General features: G+C 48.8%; 1 protein-coding gene across 2 annotated transcripts in view; it reads left to right on the plus strand.

Annotated features, from left to right (window-relative positions):
- mthfd1l (methylenetetrahydrofolate dehydrogenase (NADP+ dependent) 1 like) overlaps positions 1–5,681 on the plus strand; it is a 69,237-nt gene extending 63,556 nt beyond the window's left edge. The window contains exons 27-28 of one of the 2 annotated variants that reach the window (XM_056581216.1): positions 4,139–4,245; positions 4,594–5,679. In XM_056581216.1, the coding sequence (XP_056437191.1) occupies positions 4,139–4,228 (90 nt within the window). In that variant the 3' untranslated portion in view covers positions 4,229–4,245; positions 4,594–5,679. Of the gene's footprint in view, positions 1–4,138; positions 4,246–4,593 lie in introns of both variants that reach the window. The other variant, XM_056581218.1, reaches the window with a different exon arrangement.
- Positions 5,682–11,548: the final 5,867 nt, after the last annotated feature.

An 11,548-nucleotide genomic window follows, 5' to 3' on the forward strand; every position in this document is an offset into this window, starting at 1 on the left:
GAGAGAGAGAGAGAGAGAGAGAGAGAGAGAGAGAGAGAGAGAGAGAGAGAGAGAGAGAGAGAGAGAGAGAGAGAGAGAGAGAGAGAGAGAGCTCAATTTAGATGTGTTTTTCTGCATTCTTTTTAATGGGCTAGACAGACGGGAACGATGCCAACAATGTCTCTTGACATGCGACGTGACGTGTATGTGTGTGTTTATGTTATATCGCCAAATCAGTCTCGTGTCTCGTCCCTAGATCACGGAAATAGACGAGATCTCGTGATTGAGTTTCGTTGCATAAAACATTGACGACAGCAGAAATCCTATTTATAAAGCTTTTCGTCCATTCCAGCCTATTTTGGTAATAAATTAAGCTCTGTTGACGAAGACTCTTCTCCTTCAGCCTTGAGGAAGGCCAGGACTCCCAGAAGGCCTTCCACAGTTTTTGGGGTTTTGTCCATGTGACAAAGCAACGTTGTGTTTTGGGGTTGGAGGGGGGCGGCGGGGGGGGGGGGGGGGGGCAGAGCGTGGTCCCGTCCTCAGCCGTGGAACGTGAAGTGGTCTGCGGGTTTTCACACGTTCTCCGGGAATGGGGGGGAGGGGGGGGAGGGCGGAGGAGAGAAGGGGGACCACAGACGCCGCAAACAGCGCGTCTATTGTAGCGTGTCTCAACCCTTCACCACAACCCCCTCCCTTCTCCTCAAAGTCCTCCGCTGGTATGCTCGGAACAGAAGAGGCGCAACTTGTGTGTCGGCCGTTGACCCGGTGCTGCAGGAGGTCTCAGCCAAGAGTGGTTCAACACGACGGGCGGAGCAGCTGAGGCTCTGGAGTCGATGTGCTGACGAGGGAAGAGAGGTTCTCAGAGGCCTCGTTCATCAGTGACGTAGGAACTGCTGATAAACGACCGCTCTTCTGACTCGAAACCGTTGATGTCCCTTGATGTGCTATGGCCTGCGATTGGTTATCGGTGTCTTCGTAAAGTAAATTACTTTTATGAAGAATCTGCGCGTCGCCATCTGGCTTGGAGTGTCATTGGGCAAATGGACAGACGGCAAGTGTATTATAGAATGGCAAATGTCTTCTTTGATGAGGAACGTGGGCAGCATTTGACAAGGATGATGATCCATCCATATAAAAAAGATAGTGTTAAACTAAACATACGTGCTATTTTAAGTGCATCTTTGAGTCCTCATTACTGTAAAGACGTATGGCTGTTCTCAAGATCCTCTGGTAGGGACGGTATCACTGTTTATTCCCCCAGTACAACAGTGGAACCTTTACCAGTTACATCACTGGATCCAGTTTCCCCATTAGAACAGTGGAACCTTTACCAGTTACATCACTGGTCCATCCTGAATGCTTTATGATAAACACTTTCTCTTGAGTGCTTTCATTCCTTAATGAAGTCGGACCGTGAGTTCATGAGATGATGTCATTGACGCGTTTTTATTTCCGGTACGTTTCATGATGATGTCATTGCTCTGTTAAAGGCAGAGCAATGATGTCATTGCTCTGCCTTAAACACAATATGCGGGATGTGTGACAACCTCCATGAGCTGGCCGCAAGGACAAACCCCGCAGAGCGGGACAATTCAAAAATATGCAATGCACCGGGTAGAGTGCATTCCAAAAAAGCTAACGCTAACACTAGCATTAGTGTTAGCATTACCTTTAGCCTTGGCGTTAGCATTAGAGTTAGCATAATGCTATTGCTAATGCTAATGCTTGGTCCATATCCTCGTGGGAGTGAGCCAAGTGAACCACAGGAGGAGTCGCCAGGTCCGGAATACATTCCTCGTACAGGCCTCTTCCCCTCAGCCATTCCTCTCTTCTTCTAGTCTTCTTCTTTTTATGACCGAACCGCCTCCTCAGACAGGAAATTGGCCGGTCACTACCTGCCTCCTGCACAGGCCTCCCCACTGATGGGCCTGTAAACCTACCCCTAGATAGGGAGAGGGTGGTGGTGGGGAGAGCCATGGAGGGACTGGTCCATATTCGGCTCAGAAATGTGCCTCTAACCAACTGTTTATCATGTCTGTGTCGCTGTATTATTTTGTTTTTATTTGCGATTAGTTTTGGCAAAATTTCCCCCCGTTATTGTACGAATAAATCAAGACGACTGCGGTTCTTTTGGCCGCATCGTGAATGAGGGGCAGTTAAATAACAATTAATCCAATTCAATTCAACGCACAAACGTCGACATGCACGTAGATCAAGGTAAGAAAATGGCTGCTGGGAGAGAGAGAGAGAGAGAGAGAGAGAGAGAGAGAAAGGGATAGAGAGAGAGTAAACAGGGTTATACAGTCAACACGTTGATTGTTTGCGTGAGTCTCTGTTCACATGCTCCGCTGTGTCCTCCGCAAACGTAATTACAGGAGAACTGAGAGAAGTCAGTTGACTTGTGTTTGCCCGTCGCTTATCAACGGGCAGTCACATGTTTTCGCCCGCACTCCTCGAGTCCTTTGTGCGTCTGAACGTCGTCTTTAGCGGCGCCGTCGGAGGTAACGGCAGTGTTCAAACTCCCAGCGAAGCTCGGAGCCAACGCGTAATCGATGGGTGCTCCTTCAACACTCTTTCCAACTCGAGTCGACTCCGTTCATGTCTGCTCATGACCTCACCGCCGTTTCCGTCGCTGTCGCTCAAACATGTGTTCAAAACATAATGACGGGCCTCTTCCCCTGCTGCGTGTTGTTTCTACCCCTGTCCATCGCAGAGTCTCTGTTGTGTCCGTGTGCGCGCGGAGGAGAACAGAGGTGCCATTGATCTGCGGGGCCGGTGAACCCACCGCTTAAAGTGGAGGTTGTCAACACGTGGATCATTAGTCCTACCGCGGCAACTGTCTTAGCCACTCAAAGGATGACTCAAGATGATAATCCTTCTGTACGCAGAGGAGGAGGGGGGGGGGGGGGGGGGGGGAGGGGGAGGGGGGTCGTGTTCGCTGTAATTTAGCCCGGTTTGATACCGCGGCGTCGCGGGGGATTCGGTTTCATAAGCGGCCGTGCGATTAGTTAGCTCGCTCTCGGCAGCTGTGTTGTGGTCTGAGCCGTAAGGCGATCTTTTCGCTGATTGTCCGGATTAGAAATTCTACCTTGTTATTAGCCTCTGTGTTCTGGTGCGTCTCTCTGTGCTACTGAACGTGTCCTGCGACGGGGGGGACGGGGGACGGGGGATTGAGGTAGAAGGTGTTTAAACACCTGTCGGCGGTGCTGTGTTTCTCTGTGACACCAAAGCCCCTCCTGGCTCTGTTCGTGACGAGGGGAAGCACGCACCAGTACAAATACAAACTTTAGCACGCGAGTGTTGCCCTACTCTCGCTATCCCCATCACGTTGCTCTCCTATCAAACCCACATTCACCGGCGTCGCCACCACTCCCCCAAAAAGGCCCATCCCGTCACCTCATGAAATATTAAGAGACGTGACGGTGGGTCGGCGTGGCAACAGGAACCGCAGCGTTCCACTCGACACTCTCGAGTCCCCAGGCTGAAGTGAACGCTGGATACTTTCTCTTTCTTTCGCCACCGTTCTCCTCACACGACCCCCACGGTGAACGTCGACGTGCTCACCATGTCAAGGGGCCGGGCTCATCCAGCCGATACCCTCATCTGCATACAGAATGCTGCGGCAGGCGATTATGCTGCAGCAGCGTTTTAATCTGCGTATTAACATAGCGGGTAAGCCCCGGTCAGTCAAGGAATCTATGGATTGCTGCGTGTCCGATATGTGCAGACGTCAGCCTTTACCTCAAATGTAAGGCATGTATTAATCACTGCTTTATGGAGGCTGTGAGCGTTTTTTTGTCCCTTGACCCCCTTTGGGTTGCGTCCCTGTAGCCCGCAGAGCAGCCACAACCCCCGCGTCTCTCCTCTTAGATGAGCTGCATCGCTGTACCATGCACAAGTCAGCCCTGACTCACCCCCCTCTCGTCTCCCTCCTCTCTCTTGTCTTTCTTGTCTCTCTCTTCTCTCCTCTCCTCTCTCCTCTTCTCTCCTCTTCTCTCCTCTATTGTCTCTCTTCTCTCCTCTACTCTCCTCTCCTCTCTCTTGCCTCTCTCCCCCCCCCTCTCTCTCTCCCCCCTCAGATGAGCACCATGCCCTGCACACCGACCATAACTTGTCTCACCCCCTCTCTCCCCCCTCCCCTCTCTCTCTCCCCCCTCAGATGAGCACCATGCCGGGCCTGCCCACCCGACCTTGCTTCTACGACATCGACCTTGACCCTGTCACAGAGGAGATCACCGGGCTGTTCTGAGCACGCTCAGACCAGAGGTAATCAGAGAGACAGGTGCGGGGCAGGGCCCGGGGGAGACTGGTGGGGGCGGGGCCCGGGAGAGGTCATGGGGGCGGGGCCCCAGAGAGACAGGTGGGGGGCGGGGCCCCCAACGGAGACAGGCTGTAACTTGTGTGTTCTGGGATCTGTGGATCTTCTCCACTACATTGGATACTGTTGTTATGTCAATTATTATGGTCCTTCTTTTTGTCTTACATCGGATGTTAATGTTTTTATTAAAATAACTGGAGTTCTGCTTTTGATTATACATTAGTTATTAATATGCGTACATTAGTGTTTTGATTTAGAAAGTCGATACAACTCCTAACTCATACGCCCTCCCTCAGGTCGACAGTATCGTTGTCAGGATCCACAGCCTGAAAGGACAATCAGCCATTATTATGAACCATCGTCTCCTTCAGGGAAGCCTTCTTCTATCAGCGTTACATCAAGTGTTGGTTATCTCCGCACTGCTGTGTGTATGTGTGTGTGTTTGTAATATGCCAAAGTGGGGACCAATGTTCAGGTGGTTTTACCTACCAGCTGTTGAACTCTGTCCACAGAGAGTTGTTTCGTTTACTTTGTCAAACCATTAAGAATTTAAGCTTAAATGTGTCAAATGTTCTGACTTGAGAGTGAAACCTTTTATATAATCAGTCTTCTATCATTTCTACCAAAAGAAAGCTTGGTGCTTACGTTACACTTAGTAGTGTTAGTATTTATTCACGTGGACCAAATTGCTTTTTTTTACGCACAAACGTTGGTGTAGCCTTTTTACCTATCTGACCTATGAGCTGGGCCTCAGCCAACCATCAACACTAAAGCCAGGGTTGGTACTTGCATTCCCTGCCGCAGCTTAACACGGTACGGCCGAAAACGCATTCAAAGGAAACGCGTCCTCACTGCGGTTGAGGCTGTGAGTCAAAACACCCGCGTCTCGGCTACCTTCCCAAAGATACTGAAACAAGTTCTCGTCTGGGGCTGCTGTGCTCCAGCAAAGTTTTTTAAAACTGTTTTGTTTTTTTGTTCCGTTAAGATGGAAACCTTTTTGTGGACGTTTCCTTTCTGAATAAACATTTCTGTTGTACTCCGACACTGCGGCTGTCTCCTGGTCTTGTTTTCACACCCAGCAGGTGAGGATGGAGAGAGCCCATCTGTTGTTTGGACACATGCGCTCTCCTTCCTGTTGTCTCCGCGCCCGCAGACGGAATAACACTAAACATCGCTCGCTCTGTGGGGAGGAGAGCCACTCATCCCGTTCCGAGCGGCCCGCGGGTCAACCGCTCCATATTGATATGAAGATAAACAATGTATATATATTTATATATTTTATATACGGGGAATGGTTTTACCTCGCGATTGTAAGTGCTTGGCACTTGGTTCTATGAACATCCTTGCTGTACCGACGGCAATATATTGTAGTTTCTCTTCCGACAAATACTTATTAGTCGCTTTTGATAAAAGCGTCTCACAAAGGCTCTTAATGTAAACGTAAATATATAAAAATACCTTCTACTGTACATTATGATGCAACGACTAAATTAGACACCTTAGAAGAAGCGTCAGACCCGACTGTACCTGTCCATTCGGTCGGCATCTGTCATTATGGGATGTTGTGGTTGCGTACTTGGAGCCTGCCTACATGTGTGCACATGTGTTCCTGTCATGGCTGACATTCCGGGCCTGGCAGGTGTGTTGTTCCCTCTCGGCGGGGGGGGGGGGTCCTGCTTTAGCTACAGTAAGCCGGACCCCCCTGTCCCAGCTGTGGGGGCGAACAAACCCAGACAGCAGGCTGTCACTTAATGTGTGTGTGTGTGTGTGTGTGTGTGTGTGTGTGTGTGTGTGTGTGTGTGTGTGTGTGTGTGTGTGTGTGTGTGTGTGTGTGTGTGTGTGTGTGTGTGTGTGTGTGTGTGTGTGTGTGAGATAGTCCTGGTGGGTGTGGGTGTGTTGTTGCTATGCACCACTGTGGAGAAGTTCCTAATCAGTTAAAGTACTCAGACTTTAAACCCAGCTTCCATTCTCCATTCTGGTCCGTTCCTTAAGCATTTAATTCCAGCACCAAGCGGAGGCCAACTTTTACCCAAAACCACAACGATTACCTTTTTTTGTATATATTTGTAAAAAAAAATTATCCATTTTTATTTTACTTCAACATAGTTATTATTATGGTATATTCATGACAAATAAAATAATGGATCCGTAAAAAAAAACCTCTGTTTTGTGAGTTGCAGTGACAAGGGTGAAGGGTCTTAGAGTCCCAAAAAACAACAACATTTGGTCAATCATTTCTTTCAATCACTGTCTTCTGGGGACAACCGTGGAAGATTCCACTGTCCTTATCCAAATGGTTACATACTCTCAGACACGCGTGCAGAACCTATTGGTCAAGCTGTGATAGTAACAGCTCGCTGGATTCAACATATTCGACAAGTCTCCTAGAGACCTGGTTGTGGTCCCAGGGCTCATAAGTCCAGCCTGGCTTGGCCCACCCAGACCTGCTAGAGACCGGGCCTCACGAAGCTCCTCTAAAACCCAGCCTAGTCCAACGGGACCGGGCCAAACTACATCCTGGCCTCAAGATCCAGCCATCGGCTAAAACAACCAGACAGCTCATTGGACGAGTTCCCTTCATCGATTGGTCAGAGTCAGCGTCTCCCTTTCATAAGTGTGAGCCAAACCAAAAGGGGGAAGATGGACGATTGTTTTTGTGCGACCAAATCAGCGTATGTCTGCATGCTTGTGTGTGCACGTGCAGCGCGTGCAAGGTCCATAGGGTAATTAAGTTTGCCTGAATGCGTGCGTTGTGTACTAAATGGCTGCCCAGCCTGGATTGGATTGGTTTAGGACCGATATATATACGGTCAAGTTTTCCCCTTTGATGAATCTCTCGCCCCCGCTCTCCACCTCCCCCTGTATCTCTCACTTTCTCCCCCGTTCATCTGTCTCTCCCCCCTTCATCTCTCTCTCCTCCCCCCTTCCCCTCTGTCTCTCTCCTCCCACCTTCATCTCTTTGTCTCTCTCTCCTCTTTCTGTCTCCTTCCTTCATCTCTCTCTGTCTCTCTCTCTCTCCCTCCCCCCCCCCCCCGCCAACTCTTCACCTTTCATATCTTCCTCTCTGATGACATCACCAGCCGTAAGTCGGCCCATATAGCTGAGGTCATTCTCTCTCTAACACACACACACACACACACACACACACACACACACACACACACACACACACACACGGAGGTCCATGTTGGCTGATGTTATTTCCAAATGGAAGTGGTTCTATGGATTTCTCGGTCCATGCCGTTTTATTTTAGGGCGTATGATGTCATTTTAAGGGGTGCTGGAGAATACAGTCCAGAAAGCAGTTTTTATTGGTATTCTCCGGGCTGGGGAGGTGATGGGAGCCTTTATTATTATCATGTCCCCTACTTGAGGAGCGTCCAGACTATGAACATCCTAAACCCACTGGGACCAGTGTTACTGTAGTGTAGTGACGTCCCCTTACATATACAGAGAGGTGTGTGTGTGTGTGTGTGTGTCTGTGTGTGTGTGTGTGTGTGTGTGCGTGTGTGTGCATGCGCGTGTGTGTGCGCGTGCGAGAGAGAGAGAGAGATGAATGAGGGTCAGAGAGACCGATAGAGAGAGAGGAAGGGAGAGAGTAATAAAATATAATAATAAAAGTAAAAGAAAGTACCTCATATTCCAGATAGGAATTGAAGGTTGGTGTTAGTTTGACTGTGCTTGCAGGCCACCAGTCACAGACCAGTCCATCCTCCCCCACCAGGGAAAAGACCAAATGAAGAGATGTTCTTCATAAACAGACCTGCTACTCTCCTGTTGAGGCCAAACTACCCAGTTCCCATGTCCACATATTTGTTATGCTATTTCTTCTATATCTGTCCTGTGTGGTACTGGTTGGGGGTGTGAGTGTGGAGGCGGGGTGGGGGAGGGGGGGGGGGGGGGGGGGGGGTGGCGGTGTAGACCTGACCTTGAGGCAGACAGTTTGCAGCTCTGTCATTTGTGCGTTTCGGAAATTCCACACAAAACGCTGCACAGATAAACCTGTAATCATCATCATCATCATCGCCAACAGTGGGTACATACGGCCTCTCGGATTCAGACTGAACCTGGTGACAAGATCCACATACAGCTGGAATGGGTCGATAAACTAGACAGACAGACAGACAGACAGACAGACAGACAGACAGACAGACAGACAGACCCAGATATAGATGGATAGAAATAGAGAGATATAGATCCATACATAGATAGATAGATAGAGAGATAGATAGATAGATAGATAGATAGATAGATAGATAGATAGATAGATAGATAGATAGATAGATAGATGCAGAGATAGATAGATAGATAGATAGATAGATAGATAGATAGATAGATAGATAGATAGATAGATGCAGAGATAGATACAGAGATAGAGAGATAGATACAGAGATAGATACAGAGATAGAGAGATAGATACAGAGATAGATAGGTGGAGAGATAGAAAGACACACATAGATAGATCGATAGATCGATGGATGGATAGATAAATTGATAGGACTTGTGATCAATAAAAGCCTGGGTTCTTAGATTGAGACACAATGGGTTTACTTTGTTATGCTTTAACTATACCTGAAACTGAAAAGCTGTCGTTGTTTTATGACTAGCCAATCGTCTTTTAATGGACAATTTGTTTACACACACACACACACACACACACACACACACACACACACACACACACACATGCACACAGACACACACAGACACACACCGTGCCCCCCTCTCCACCGTGTGGGTAGGTAGGTACGCAGGCTGTGTCTGCTCTCCTCTCCTGATGAAAGGCGCGTCCTCCCGGTGCATGTGATGTCGGGGGATGGGGGGGGGGGGGGGTCCTAAAAGAGTTCCACCACCAGCCCCCGCAGCCCCAGCATCACTCCTCCACAGCCACAGCCTAACCTGGAGCTGCTTTGCGGATATCCCCTCTATACCAACGCGAGAGAGAACATAATATAAAGAATATCTGATCCACTCGAAATTCACATTTTCATTCGAATATTTTATCGCGGGCTTTCAGACGTGAAGGATCCACGCACCACGAGAGCAGAGTGACGCTGTCATCATGGGAGCTGGGAGCTCATCGTTGCAGCGGGACGGGGCGGAACCGGAGGAGGACGCCTCCAGCTTGCAGAAGAGCAGCACGGAGCCCGACGCCATGCAAGAGGAGAGCAGCATCTTCGACGCCACCAAGGTAGGACTTTTCCCCCTACTCGCATGTCACTCGCTCGCTCGTTCATTGACCAGTACATGCTGTGGGATCTCTACCCCCCCCCGCCGGGCATGGAGCCAGGTGGTCTGGTGTGGCGCAGTTTGGGATGAGATCAACTTTGCCTTGTTCCCTCTTTGATCTCCATCCTCCCACGGTCCACCCATCTTCTTCATTTCATTTTATGTGTGCTGCGCATCGGTTATTCTGACGCCAGTGCAGCACATCGTCACGGACCACTTTTTAAGGCGTGATGCTTTTTTGCTGAGTAATCCGAAGTCTGCAGTGGAGAACCTATTTTGAGCCTCTCCACAGAGACCCGCAGTCATTAAAGTCTAGCGCACGACCCGGGGCAGGTGGGGCCGGTTAACAGCTGCTCTTAGATCAGTACACAACACCGTCAGCAGCGAGATCACCTCCAGAGGGTTCTTGGACAGCTTCAGCATCCCAACGTCTGACTATGTTTTCTTCACAACAGAAAGGGGGCTGTTGTTGTGGTTGTTGTTGTAGTTTTGTTAAATAATAAATGGATGCACTTTAAGCCTGATCAATACCTCAGGATGCTGATGACGTGTAGGAGGTCAAATCGTCCCGTTGTTTATCTTCGCACCCTAAAACCTAACGCAGCCCGCGGCTCTCCCGTTGTGATCCAGAGTTGCGTCTCTGGTGTGTCTCGCTGATTGGCCCGATCCAGAGATGAAATGGAGGTAGGCTCGGTGTCATTAACAGGGTTATAAAAAATGAACAGCCTCCTCAGCGCTCTGCCTGCCGTATTGATTATGGATCGGTAGCACCTCTGAACGTGTGAATGAAGATGTGGCGACGCCTCTGTAATCACTATGTTCCATGATGGCACCTGCTCCCCTCACCGCCCCCTCCCCCCACCCAACCCATCGAGGGTATCGACCTGTTCTATAGATGGAAGGTCACTGGGTCGGCCATTGTGTGTCCTTCTCCCCTCCAGCAGGTTAAGGGACGGAAAGGTCAAAGGTTAATTATGAGATGTTCGGGGAGGATACTCAATACTACATAAGAACAGGGATCTGGTCTTCATCTAGTGGCTCTCTACTGGTTTTACCAGACCTGGGTTATCGCGTGTATGAGGCTGTTGTAGCTGGGTCTCTCTCTCTCTCTCTCTCTCTCTCTCTCTCTCTCTCTCTCTCTCTCTCTCTCTCTCTCTCTCTCTCTCTCTCTCTCTCTCTCTCTCTCTCTCTCTCTCTCTCTCTCTCTCTCTCTCTCAAAAGACAATTTCACGTTGGAATGTGAGATGAGGAAAGTGTGTCTTTAGGGTTAACTTGTCCTTCCATGACGAGGGGGTTTATTATGTGTTGTGATTCACTAAAACTAACAAATTGATTGATTCTAACAAAAAGGACAAAGTGTGTGTGTGTGTTTGTGTGTTTGGCTGGTCTGTGTCCAAATCCTTGAGAAGATGTTTCACCTTGTAGCATCTTTGTTTCTCTCCAACATAATCTCTCCAGCATTCCTGTGTTCCTTTGTCTCTCTCATTCTGTTATCTGAAAACCTCTTCGGAAACATTTAGCATCATCTGATTGGACGCATCAGTAAAAAGCAAGCACATGATTCCACATCACATGATGCCCACCCATTTTGTTGTTGTTTAATAAAAGTTTAATATCTGGCTTCAAGATTCAGGTCATTTAATGAAAACAAAAGCCAACGTTATTAAAATTAAGATGCGTTTAATTCCGTAACTTAAAAACAAATTTAAACTCATTTCCACTTGTAAGCATGCCAAAATAAAAGCTGAGGCCTTGCTTTTCTAACCCTTGAAATTCAATATCGCCCACCTTAGTTGAATCACTCTCATCATGGTTAATGAGCTGCATTTACATTGCACTTTTTCTAACCGTTGACCACTCAAAGTGCTTTACAATATAGCCTGAAATTCAGCCGTTAATATACACATTCACACACCAACGGCGCTGTCCATCACACAGGGCGACAGCAGCCAGCTCATCAGGAGCAGTCAGGGGGAGGCGTCTCGCTCAGGGACACCTCGACACTCAGCTAGGAGGAGCCGG

Source organism: Gadus chalcogrammus, chromosome 21 (genome assembly GCF_026213295.1).
Source record: "Gadus chalcogrammus isolate NIFS_2021 chromosome 21, NIFS_Gcha_1.0, whole genome shotgun sequence".
In the NCBI taxonomy this organism is placed as follows: Eukaryota; Metazoa; Chordata; class Actinopteri; order Gadiformes; family Gadidae; genus Gadus; species Gadus chalcogrammus.